This window comes from Hevea brasiliensis, chromosome 13 (assembly GCF_030052815.1).
Source record: "Hevea brasiliensis isolate MT/VB/25A 57/8 chromosome 13, ASM3005281v1, whole genome shotgun sequence".
NCBI lineage: Eukaryota > Viridiplantae > Streptophyta > Magnoliopsida > Malpighiales > Euphorbiaceae > Hevea > Hevea brasiliensis.
In genome coordinates, this window is record NC_079505.1 from 40,647,287 (window position 1) to 40,661,293 (window position 14,007).

General features: G+C 33.5%; 1 protein-coding gene across 11 annotated transcripts in view; it reads left to right on the forward strand.

Moving 5' to 3' along the window:
• The window catches only part of LOC110650481 (uncharacterized), a 149,179-nt gene that overhangs the window by 74,460 nt on the left and 60,712 nt on the right, over positions 1-14,007 (forward strand). For 5 of the 11 annotated variants that reach the window (XM_058131985.1, XM_058131982.1, XM_058131987.1 and 2 more), the window contains exons 1-3: positions 719-1,470; positions 4,118-8,535; positions 8,902-8,939. In XM_058131985.1, the coding sequence (XP_057987968.1) occupies positions 4,937-6,181 (1,245 nt within the window). In that variant the 5' untranslated portion in view covers positions 719-1,470; positions 4,118-4,936 and the 3' untranslated portion in view covers positions 6,182-8,535; positions 8,902-8,939. Of the gene's footprint in view, positions 1-718; positions 1,471-4,117; positions 8,536-8,901; positions 9,125-9,427; positions 14,005-14,007 lie in introns of those variants that run through there. The other 6 variants (XM_058131986.1, XM_058131984.1, XM_058131989.1 and 3 more) reach the window with 5 other exon arrangements.

The window sequence follows — 14,007 nt, forward strand, 5'->3', positions numbered from 1 at the left end:
TAAATGCGTTGCGATTGATATTTTATTACTAAAGTTATTAATAATGTATTAGTATGTATGAGTGACACAGTAATCATCTTTAATAAAATTGTCGCTAAAGATATTTTAAAATAACAATTTAATTTTAATATTTTTAATTTCAATGGATTCAGGATATTGTGCTTTAATTCAAAAGTATTCATCTATTATTTTATTATATAAAAATCTTATCAGTTTATAATAAAAATATTAAATCTACTAATAAATTTATGTATTCATAAAAGTATCTAAAATTATGAAATATAGAGTTTTTATACTAATTTCAAATTTTTTTACTATTATTATATATTTATAATTTTTTATTTAATTTATAAATTCTCATATTGTAACATCATAAAATTTCAAATTATCAATTAGATGAAAATAAAAGTTATATTTCTTAAATAATAATGCACGATATATTTTGAAATTATTATATTTTCTAATTTATAAATAATTATTCTTTTACTTAATTAATAGAATATTATTAAATTAAAAATTAATATTAACTTTCAATTATAAAAAAAATTAAAAAATATAAAAATATTTAAAAGAATGAATAAAATAAATTTTAAATTACATAAATTTTAATTAAATTTTACAATTTAAATTAATTTATAAACAGTAAAATTAATTTTACAAAACATAATTAAAATTTATTTAAAATAAATTCTATGTTTGCAATCATTTGAACAAAAGATTATATGTCAAATTGCCACAAGAGATCCCTACCTACTGTTTTCGTTGTCTTAAATCCCAAACCTGTTTTCATTCCAAAACCCCTATCTTCCTTCTTCTTACATAATTTTATTTCTTTCTATGATAAATAATTTCTCTCTGGTCTCTGCACCAGTTTATCTCTCGTTCTGTGGTCATCTCTAGTTCTCCGTTCTTTAGCCATGGGACGTGGTAGAAAGCGGCAGCTACCGGAGTTAACCCTTGATATGTCGACGGAACTGCCGGAAACCGACGGCAATTCCCCGGAGTGTTGTGGATCCAAGGCGGAGCATGAGGCGGCGATGTTTTGCCACAGGACGCAATCTTCGGAAAATCAAGAACTCTACAGTGTAATCGGCGACGTAAACCGCGATAAACCATAAGGAATTGAAGAGAGTGGGACGGAAATTTAAGGTTATGTGGAGGAAATTGGAGGTGGGGTTATAAATAATAAATTAATTATTGAGGTTGGGGAAAAGAAGGCGGTGGAAATTGAGGAGAAATGGAAAGAAAGTAGTGGGAAGCGGTGAAAAATTGTGATTCTGGGAAGGACGGAGGTAGTAGGTTGGGGAAGAAGCGTGGTAGGAAGCCCAAGAAAAATAAGGAAAGATTGCATGTTCAGGATGCTGAGTGCGCACCTGTTGAACAGAGTGGTGAAAAAGTGGAAAAGGTTGAAGGCGAAAGCCCAGCGAATGGTCAGATGATGAAAGAGAATGGTCCAGCTCGCCGCTTCTGGTTAGTTACCTTGGTGCTTTTATTATTTGGAATTCTGAGATTAAGTTGTTTGGTTTTTTTATTATTTGTAATTCTGAGATTGAGGTGTTTGGTGCTTTTACTGTTAATTTTAAATAAGACTATGACATCCAATTACTCTATGATATTGTGATCTGGAGACTTTAGATCTCTTTACAATGAGTTTACTGTATTTTTTTTTTTTAATTTTTTATGGCTGTTTGGTGCTTTTATTATTTGGAATTTTGAAATTAAGGTAAGGAGGAGTGTGAGGTAAAGAGGTGTTTGAAATAGAAACTCTAGCTGTAATAGCACCTCTGAGTTGTGAGGACAAATCCCCCATTGAAAGCCAGCACGTCGCGAGGAATGATAGGACAGCTCATGCACTTGAGCCCATTCTGGGCCTAACTCAAAAGTATTTTACCCCCCTAGCTAGATGAATTTTTCTCTCTAATGGGTCTAATTCGTGCACCATGATGCACATTTATATCCCCAAAAGTCCCAACAGCCCTTCTTAAAACCAATTACAAGGGCTTGGCTCTCTTTCCATGATTTATATGTCTATGCTTTATTTCTCATTTCGGTTTCTGCAATACTTGAACTAAGACACTTTTAATGTGAAGTTAAATATAACAAAGAAATGTCATAGAATTGCTTGTAAATAGCCCTGTCTTACTATAGTATAGTCATGGTCAATATAGTATGGTGGTATAGTCGTGGTACCTTCTTTTTTATTATGTTATAAGAGGAGCATGTACTTGACAGCTCGGTGTAAACAATTCTATGGCTTTGCCTTCTGGATATGAAATGATAACTTTGTTTAATCCATTAAAGGCATTGTTATATTGGCTATGGCTAGATGATGCCAGATTCATTTGAATATTTTGTATTTTGTTCTTTATGTGAATGCAGCAACTTTATTTGGTTGAGACTATAAAATGGGTTTCATACTTTCAGTTGGGCACTGAAATTATAAATCAAAACATATGCTAATTACTTTATTTGGTTGCAGGCGAAATTCTTTGTTTAATAAAAAATTTCTTTGATTTTGTGTTGTTATGAAAAAGAAATATATGTAATTAGTTTCTGAGTAATTAAAATTTTGGAGAGCAGTATAATAGTAATTGAAATTTTGCTTCCTTATAATAATATGCTACATTTGTCTAATTTATATTTTGCTTTCTTTTTTTTTTCAGAATTTCAAGAGTTATGTCAATCAACAATAGGAGTGTAGTAGTCCATTATTGGCAGAATTTTGAATGATTGAGATTATAAAATTAACAAATTTATTGCTTATTCATGAAAAGTTTAGGCAATGTAGTTAGAATTGAATTAAAGATTTTTAGTTCATTTACTTTTTTTTTTTTTACTACATATTCATTATTATATGTGGTGGATTAGAGGGAATATTTACATTATGATATTTAAAATTTATTATTATTTTAAACTTTAACTATCATATTATTTAACTATGATAATGTGTTAAATTAATTTTTTTGTTATTTTAATTTATTGGTAGGCAAAAATATTGTATCATATAACAAAAATTAATAATGTGTATGAAAAAGGTAAAATGGTTAAAAAAATTGTATAATTAATTGATTTGACTTTTTAATTATAGAATGAAAATCATTTTGATTGGTACCAAGTTAAGTTAAACACACAAATCATGAAGTGAAAACTCAGCAAGATTAAAATTCAACCGACCGACCAACTGGACAAATTCTTAACAGTCAGAGTTGGATCAGTTTGCATTACCAGATCACATTAATTTGTATAATGATGGGTTGGGTCGGTGATGTGCCACATGATGACATGACATACGAGGGCCGATTGACTAGGTTCAAAAGCAAGCTTATTACTTTTCTTGCTTGTATTAAGAATTAAAAAAGTTGAGCTGGACTTGGCAAGTCCATGGGGCATATGAGATGGGTGCAAATTAAAATGTTTGGACTTAAGTTAAAATAAAGATAATAGGCTGATTATGAAGAAAACAAGCCCATATATGTGTAAAAGACTCCTATTTGCTTTTGGAATTGACCAAGTCAAAGAAATCTGAAGGAGATTGAAATATCTTTCAATTAAGGAAGGAAATAAAGTTGAAAAGTCATCAAATCTCCTCAAATTCGTGCATCACTCAATGGGCAGATTTCTGAAGTATTTTTTCTCAAAAATTCAATATTATTTCCTATTTCGAAGACTATTCAAACTTTCTATTTAGTAACCTTGCTATTTTCCTTTATAGTGCCTGTAATTAGCCTATATAAAGGCCAATTTTTGTAAGCTCTAAGCATTCTGTATTTTAATCAATAGCAAGTACTGTTTCTTTCTTATCAAATATTATTTGTTTGTGGCGAAGTCTTGACTTATCACAAGAGTTCCTTATGTGGCGTCTTTATTGGGATTATAATCTTTGTGGCGAGATAACTCTTATCAAATTTTACATTCCATAGTTATCTTCTTATTTTTGTATTTCATTACTGTTGCATCTTAAATCATACAATACCAAAAGGAAATCCCTTTTTTTTTTTTTTTGTTTAAGTTGATTTTGGTGTTATATTGCTTAATTTTTGCTTATTCTTGTTCCTCGATTCATTCCAGAAGAATTTTTTTTTTTATAACTAATCAATTTCATTCTCTCATTCACAAGGCACATCAGTTTGGTATCAGAGCCTTGGTTAAGCAGTACTTTGAAGCCTTTGGAGTGCAAACACGTGAGGGAGTGAACCAACCTGTCCTTTAACCGAGTGGAACACTTAGTGAGTTTGATTGTGATAGCAACATGTCTGATGAAGGAGAGGTGCCTTCACCAGTCTCAAGAGGTCTCATATTGGATCAAGCACATATGCTAAGACTTGAAAGACAGCAGAATGCAATGCAAGAGCAAATTGCTCAGATCACACAAGCTTTGGCAAGACTAGTTGCACTCCAGCCACAAAGAGAGCGCAATGGTCCTAGGAAGCAAGGGCGTGGTGATGATGATGAAGAACCTGGAGTTGATGAAGGTGCTTATGATCAGCACCTGCCTAGGCATCCACATGGCCAAAGAGACAACATTAAGATGAAGATTCTAACCTTTCGAGGTACCAGCTCACCTGAAGAGAACTTAGAATGGGTACAAAGAGTTGAAAAAATCTTTGAATATCAGGAATACAGCGAAGCAAAGAAGTGCAAACTTGCTGCCATTGAGTTTGTTGATTATGCAAACTTATGGTGGGAGAACGTAAAGGCTCAAAGACATAGGAATAGGCTTGATGATGTACAAACTTGGTATGAGATGAAAAGAATCATGGAGAAGCGATTTGTACCTGAATATTACAAACAGGAGTTGTATATCAAACTCCAAAGTTTGCGCCAAGGTGGAATGTGTGTGAAAGACTAGTTAAAAAATTTGAGATGCTGATGCTGAGATGTGATGTGAGGGAACCACAAGAACAAATCATTGCCCATTTTCTTGGTGGTTTGAATTATGAAATTGCTAATACTGTTGAATTGCAACCATATGTGTTTTTTGCAGGATATGATCAAACTTGCCATTAAGGTTGAAAGACAAAGAATGAAAGGTGGATACAAGGGCACTACTACCAAAACATTTACAAAACCTTCTAACACTAGCACCCCACTTACTAATGATAAAGGTGGCGTGAAGAAGCATGACAAAGGAGAGAGCTTTGGCAAAGCATCCGTTGGTGTAAGCCAGGGCAAGGAGAAGGAAGTAGATCCAGCCCCTCCCAAAAGAAGTAGAGACATAAAATGCTTCAAGTGCCTCGGCCATGGACACATTGCTTCAGAATGTCCCAACAAGAGAGTAATGGTGTTGATGGAAGCCCAATGGGAGCTAGAGAGTCAAGATGAGACTTGCGAAGAGAAAGAGAATCATGAAGCATATGGTGATGAGGAAGTAGAGTATGCTGATTTTGGGGAGATGTTAGTGGTCAGAAGAACCTTAAGTGCGCATGCAACAAAAGAGGAAGAGCAAAGAGAGAACATCTTCCATACTAGATGCACTATTTTCAGCAAGGTATGTAATGTTATTATTGATGGTGGTAGCTGTACTAATGTTGCTTCTACTACCTTAGTAGAGAAACTTAATCTGCCCACCTTAGTGCATCCTTATCCTTATAAGTTGCAATGGCTAAATGATGATGGTGATGTTGCCCAAAATAGCTTTGAACTCATCAAAGCCACACTGACCTCTGCTCCAATACTTGCATTGTCGGATTTTTCGAAGACCTTTAAGGTAGAATGCGATGCTTTCGGAGTGGGAATTGGGGCTGTTCTAATGCAAGAAGGACGTTCCATTGCTTATTTCAGTGAAAAGTTGACTAGAGCTAGTTTGAACTACTCAACCTATGATAAAAAGTTCTACGCTCTTGTTTGTGCCTTGGAGACTTGGCAACACTATCTCTTGCCAAGAGAGTTTGTTATCCACACAGACCATGAGTCCTTGAAGCACCTAAAAGGACAAAGTAAGCTGAACAAGCGACATGCCAAATGGGTGGAGTTTCTTGAATCATTCCCATATATGATCAAGTATAAGAAGGGACACTCAAACATTGTGGCTGATGCATTATCTAGGAGATATGCCTTAATCTCTTTGCTAAATACTAAGCTGTTGGGATTTGAATTGATGATTGAACAATATAAGTCAGATAGGGACTTTTCTTCTATCTATGATTCTTACAAAGAGAAAGCCTTTCAGGGATTCTACTAACATGATGGCTACCTCTTTCAAATGAAAAAGTTGTGTATTCTCAACTGTACTATCAGAGAATTATTGGTAAGGAAGGCACATGGAGAGGGTCTCGCTTGCCATTTTGGTGAAAAGAAGACTTTAGAAGCCTTAAATGAGCATTTCTATTGGCCAAATATGATGAAAGATGTGCACAAGGTAGTAGAGAAATGTGTGGCGTGCAAGAAGGTTAAAAGCAAGGAGATGGTGCAAGGGCTGTATATGCCTCTTCTAGTTCCTAATCACCTATGGGAACATATGAACATGGATTTTGTGCTTGGCTTGCCCAGAACTCAAAGGGGCAAAGATTCCATATTGGTTGTTGTTGATCGGTTTTCTAAAATGGCTCATTTTGTTCTTTGCCATAAAACTGATGATGCTTCTCTTATTGCTAACCTTTTCTTTGAGGAAATTGTTAGGTTGCATGGCATTCCAAGAAGTATTAGTTCAAATTGTGATGCCAAGTTCCTAAGCTATTTTTGGAAGACTTTATGGAAGAAGCTTGGAACTCTTCCTCTTTAGCACAGCCTATCATCCTCAAACAGATGGGCAAACGGAAGTGGTGAATAGAACTCTCTCTACCTTGCTAAGAACTGTCATCAAGAAGAATTTGAAGAGTTGGGATGAATGCTTGACCTATGTTGAATTTGCCTACAATTGAAGTGTGCACAGCTCAACTAAGCACTCTCCTTTTGAAGTAGTTTATGGCTTCAATCGAATCACACCAATGGATTTGATGCCAATTCCTATTTAAGAAAGAGCCAATATTAATGGGGAAAAGAAGGCAAAGATGGTGAAGTATATGCATGAGCAAGTTAAAAAATGAACAATACAACAAAACCGTTAACAAGAAAAGGAAGCAAGTGCGGTTTGAACCAGGTGATCTAGTGTGGCTTCACTTGAGGAAAGAGAGATTTCCAAATCAGAGGAAGTCCAAGCTATTGCCATGAGCTGATGGTCCATTCCGTGTGGTAGCAAGGATCAATGACAATGCCTATAACGTGGATTTTCCTGGTGAGTACAATGTTTCTTCTACTTTCAATGTGAGGGATCTTTCTCCTTATTTGGAAGATGATTTTGAGGATGAGGAAGAATTGGATTTGAGGGCAAATCCTAATCAATAAGGGGGAGATGATGTGCCACATGATGACATGACATATGAGGGCCCATTGACTAGGTTCAAAAGCAAGCTCATTACTTTGCTTGCTTGTATTTAGAATTAAAGAAGTTGGGTTGGACTTGACAAGTCCATGGGGCATGTGAGATGGGTGTAAACTAAAATGTTTAAGCTTAAGTTAAAATAAAGATAATGGACTGATTATGAAGAAAATAAGCCTATATGTGTGTAAAAGGCCCTTATTTGCTGTTTGGAATTAACCAAGTCAAAGAAATCAGAAGAAGATTGAAATATCTTTCAATTAAGGAAGGAAATAAGGTTGAAAAGTCATCAAATCTTCTCAAATTTGTGCATCACTCTATGGGCAGATTTCTAAAGTATTTTTTCTCAAAAATTCAATATTATTTCCTATTTCGAAGACTATTCAAACTTGTTATTTAGTAACCTTGCTATTTTCCTTTATAGTGCTTGTAATTAGCCTATATAAAGGCCAACTCTTGTAAGCTGAAAGCATTCTGAATTTTAATCAATAGCAAGTGCTGTTTCTTTTTTCTTATCAAACATTATTTGTTTGTGGCGAAGTCTTGACTTATCACAAGAGTTTCTTGTGTGGCGTCTTCATTGAGATTGTAATATTTGTGACGAGATTACTCTTATCAAATTTTACGTTCTATAGTTATCTTCTTATTTTTGTCTTTCATTATTGTTGCATCTTAAATCACAAAATACCAAAAAGAAATCCTTTCTTTTTTTTTTGTTGAAGTTGATTTTGGTGTTATATTGCTTAATTTTTGCTTATTCTTGTTCCTCGATTCATTCCAGAAGAATTTCTTATTTTTTTATAACTAATCAATTTCATTCTCTTCTTCACAAGGCACATCAGTCGGTTTGGAAGCAATTTACTTTCAAACTGACCAGTGAATAGTCCTGCCTACTCTTCCTCAAATTTTTATTTTTTTCACATGCTTCCTTTCTATTGCATTTGCTTTTTTCTTTCACACAAAAAGGTAGTCGAGTTTTTCGCCTACTTGATTTGACATCGGTATGGGTTCTTTGAGGTTTTCTTCGTCCAACTGGTCACTACCATTGTCTCTACCTTTAATTCTTGGTTTTTCGAGTTTTCTTTTGTTAATCATCTGATAGAAATCTCTTTTTCCTCTGATCCAAGAGTTGATCTTTGCATGCTGATTTTGAAACTACAACCAATCCCCTCTGAGAGGTTGGTTTAACATTTTTCTTACCTTCTTGAAATGGATAATTTTGTGGTGCTGTTAATGGGTGTGTTGTAGTTATCGCTCATGGAGGCATTGGAAAGGAGTAAAAAGATGTACAGAGTTTGTAGCCTATACCAGGAGCATCATGCATATACTAAACTATAATTAAAGTAGCTTTTGATGGAAGGATATTCAGACTTGGATTTTTTTTTTTTTAACATTATGCTTTGTTCCTTTCCTGGAAGTCATATACAACTCATGTGAAACTATATATATAAGTTTTTGGTCATTGATATGAAATTTACTGGTCAACGTTTTAGTTTGACTGTCACTCCTTGATATTGATATTGATTCACAACTTTGTATCTCAGGTACAAACTCTCACCACTTTCCATGCTAAGCTTTTATGGTGAGATCTCTTATTCCCATATTGAAAATCTGAATCTATTTTAGCCAAGTGGTCATTATATTTTGAGGCATGTATTAGGTTGTTGAAAATTACTACTTGCTAGCCTACTAACTTTTATAAATTGGGAAAAAGGATAAAAAGAACAATACATAAAGATAATATATCTATTTTATTTTATTTTTCAAGCACTATGTAAATGGTTAATGGCTAAAAAATAAAAGTTGTTTTCTTTAATTTATAATTATAATTAATTATTTTAATTTTATCACTTAAATTTTCTAATATAACTATTTTTAGAAAAAAAATTGAAAGAGAATTGCTATTCTGGCATATATTTTATAATAAATTACTAAAAATCATTTTAGGTTTGTCATAATATACCTTCTTGATCCTTTTCAACTGCAACTTTTGTAACATGAATATGAGTCGTGTGAAGTGTGAACGGAATTGCTTGAGGAATTGTTCTTGCTCTTGACATGCAAATGTAGGAATTGCTGGGAAAGAGAGTAGATGTGTGGCATGGGGGAATTAATGGACACAGCAGCGTAGCGTGACTGATCATCTAATATGTTTATATTGGTCCATATTCTAATCTTAATTTATATTTACTAATTTGTTTACTAATTAAATTTAACTCACAATTTAAAAGAATTGAGAGATATAATAATGAGTAATTAAACGTTATCATTAATGACGTTATTATTTAAGGGGCCATTATTTTAAATGTAATAATTTAATGCACCAGTTAAATGGACTTATTAATATCCCAATTAGACCTTATTAAAACAGAATTTAAAAGAATGTGGCCATTATTGTAGTTGGTCATAAATTAATTAAGATGATTTTATTTAAATACAAGTGGCTTAAATGGATATAATGATGGAATAGTGGCCCCATAAAAAATGAGCCTAACTAATAATTAGTTATTAATTGTGTAACACCCCAAAATGATCTAATATACCGTACATATATGATTAATAAAATTTCTATGAATTTATTCTATTAAGAAATTCATATTTTGAGTAAATTTAAAAACATTTATCTATTATTGTAACACTAAGGATTTGATCCTGAGTGTTTTATTATGTAATAAAACAAACAAATACTGAAGAATGAAAATGAGTCTTAAGGGTGTATAAAATAGAGGAATGGAGAAACAAGGATGTAAGGAGATATTATGTTAAGGATGGAATAAATTGAAATTTCACCAAAGCCATTAGATTTATGCCACTTGGCAAACTTCAGTCGAAGTGAAAAGAAAAAGAAATGTAAAAAAGAGAGGATGGACTGGAACTCCACTTCCATTTCTAGGATTCATCCCATTTTCTATTTCCAATTTTCTCTTCCTTTGCTGTAAAGTTATTTCCGTTCATTCATCACACTTAAGCTAAGTTCTTTACTTTGAATTGTCCACTTGTGATGCATGCTGAATGCATCAATTAAAAACACTTTACCTAAGCTACTTGTATATAGGGTAAACAGAGGTCGATCCCACAGAGAATTAGTAAATGCAAACAAGAAAACAGATTTTAGAGATACAAATAAACAAAAGAAACTTAAAACAGACAAAATAAACACTTAATTTATCAAATTGAATTTGCAAAGCAAAATAAAGAAGGGTTTTGATTTGTATTTGCTAAACTACTGAAGCTAAACTAATAATGCTAGAATATAAACTAATGCTAATGATAGTTATGAATACTTAACACAACCAGATTGCAACGAATTCAGTAGAAAGGGTGCATGTAACATGTATCAATCATTGACTAAAGATGCAAATTTATTCAATTGAGTAAATTGGTTATAGAAGTTAATAATTTCCTTATCTTTCCTTACAGATTAGATTAACCAAGCAGTGCTCTATAATTAATCCGTTACCATCACACTCAATCTAAGATTAGGGTAGCTTATAATTAAATTTAATAGTAGCATTAATCATCAGAAAGACATCCCAATTCAAGGTAACAAATTCATTCAGTATGGTTTATTTAATCTAGACACTCATCTTTATAATGAAATAAATTATTATGTGTTACTTGTAGTCAGATTATTCAAGCTATTATGTACTCAAATTATATTAACTTAGCAATATGTTTTTATACATAATTAATTAGTTGGTCACTCTAACTAATCATACATTCAACATTCATAACATAAACCAAAAGAAAAGTGATACTCAATATAGAACAAATCTGGATTTTATTATACTCAAATCAATGTCTCATGGTACATGTTCCATGGCTTCAACCATCTCCTTAATAAATTATAAAACTACTCACATATAACTAAGAATATTAAACTTAAATAAATTAACAAAAGAAGAGAGAAAAGCGTGTTGCTCCTTAAAGGTGGTAAGCTTTTTAGCACATCCTCACTAACGAAGTCTTCGAATTCCTTCAATAATAGTTGGACTTCAATGGGATATTAAGATGAATTTCCAACTTAGTTACTTTTGGCTACTTCGTTTACTATAGCATAAATGACCACCATCTCACTACTTTTAGCTTTAAACTTTTCAGCACTCAAATACCCATTTATGGTGCTGGTTGTAGAACTCTTAGTTGTCAATTGCTTTACCTCTTCCTTAAAAGTATGCAAAGTTTACCTCTTGTTGCCTTTGTAAAAGGAGTAAGTACTAGGCTTTGTCGTATGAATTATCATGATCAAACCAAGGTCTCCCAACAAGAATGTGCCCAACATCCATTGGTACAACATCACATGAAATCTTCCAAGTTACCTCCCATAGTTAATTTCACCAAATGTTGAGAAGTTGCTGGTATCACATGCCCTTTCTTTAACCAGCCAACCTCGTATGGGTGAGGATGTTTTGTTGTAGGAAGCTTCAATTTGTCCACAATCTCCTTAGATATGATATTTTTCATACTTCCTCCAATGACCAGATCACAAACCTTACCTCTGCAAATAACATCTGCATGGAAAATAACAAATTTTTTGCCTCAATAACAAATTTTAACAACTTGGAATCACCAATGAACATCATAAAGAGGACAAATGAACAGAGATAAAAGCAAAAAGGGCAAAGGACACTTACACATCTCAAATGATGTATATGCTCAGTCATGTTTCTGCTATAAATCAGACTATCATCAAAATACAATTATAAATTTTCCAATGAAAGTACACAAAACATGATTCATTAATCTCATGAAAGTACTTAGTGCATTATTTAGCCCAAATGGCATCACTAACTACTCATATAAATCATGCTTTGTTTTAAATGCAATTTTTCATTCATCACCCTCTTTCATTCTAATCTAATGATAACCACTCATCAAATCTGTTCGGATTGCCTCCTCCCATGTTCTGAACTGTAACTGAGCTCGTGTACTCATCTAGCTTGGCTTTAATTGTCTCTCCTACTGACTTTTCTTGTTTATTTTTTGCCCCCCAAGTTTCTGAACTGTTACTCTTGTGTATTTGAAATGATGTGCATAATTAAAGCGGTTGCATAACCAAATATTACTGGAATCTCACCAACCATTAAACAATCCTCTCCATGTGTCTTGATCCTGTTGAGCGTCAGATGAATCATCATCATTACCCCATCCTGTAGGCTGATTAAAGTGGTATGTCAGTTGAGGATGGTTTAGAGTATTTGATATAGAAGTCAAACTTGTTCGGCGATTGACCAAGCAAATTCCACTTCTGAGTTGGTAGTAACTAATGCTCTTCTTTGTCTCAATTCTAATTTTTGTTGTTATCCTTAGTACCAAAGTCCCTCCATGGTGTTGTTTGGCCCTCAGTCGCTATAACCTTTTCTGTCCCCTAGTTAGCGGCCTAGGAAACTTCTTGTGTTGAACCAAATTTCATTTGCTGACAGGTGTGTCTCCGAATGTTACTACGAATTGAACCTTTTCTTCTATTGCATTTGGCTTTGATGCCCAGATCCTGTGGTTTGTCTCACAAGTGCAACCTTTCTGGTTGGCCTCGTCTGCTGTCTATCAGGAACCTTATAGATCTGCTATTTAGGAACCCAAGTCAGCTTCAGCTTTGGTCCATAATCTTTCTATGTGTGATATCTAGCTTTCCTGATCCCAAAAGTGCCTTCAGATTAATATTGATGATATTGACTGTTATCACTGGTGGAAATGGGTCCTCGTTTATCAACATTGAGTTTTCGCTTTTCTCCATGAATTTCGAAACAACTTTGTTGATCTTGTCCTCGACCAAATTTCTGAATGTCTAATAGTAGTTGGTATGATGAGTCCAAACATTGTGGTATTTACAGTAGTGTTTGCCTTTCACCTCTTCTTTGGATGGCAATTTATCTCCCTATGGAAGAGTCAAACTTTTCCTATAAAAAAAAAAATCAGAATCTCTTCTGCCCTTGTTATGTCAAAAGAATACTGTTACTGGGGTGGCAAAAGGTTAGAAGAGGCTCTTCTTCATGGTTTTGGAGGTTTTGTCTGTTTACATAAAGCAAGATAGACACAACTTCTCATGTTAGCAAAATCAGTAATATGGGCATCATGAAATATTTCCTAAAAATATGTGTCCATGGAGGTTTTCCTTTTTTGGTTTTCTTCTCTAAGCAGTTCTTCATAACCTGTCATTTTCGTAGCAAGCTCAAAGAAATTCTTGAATTCCATGCCTTGAAACTTCTTCCTAAGCTCAATATCCAGGCTGCCTTGGGCCAACTTGACAAACTTACATTCAGGTAAAAATTTGCATCTATTGCACATAGTCTTAAACCTAGCAATGTATAAGTCCACAGATCTCCTGGCCTTTTGGTAAATCCTAGATAATTCAACAATAGATACTTTATGTTCAATTTTATAAAATTGTGTAAAATAAGTGCTCTATGTCTTGTCAAGTGTGCACATTTCTCTAAGTAATGAAGCATGCTAAGAAAAAGCAACTGCTGTTAGGAAATTGGGAAACAACTAAGTTAAATGTCAAAATTGTTATAATTAGCAAGTTCACCACATTGAACAAAAAATCCACCAATATGTTCTATGGTGGATTGTATGCTATCACCTAAGAATAAAGTGACTTCAGATATCTTATAACCCTTAGGGTAGGGATTATTCTTATCCACCTAGGTGGG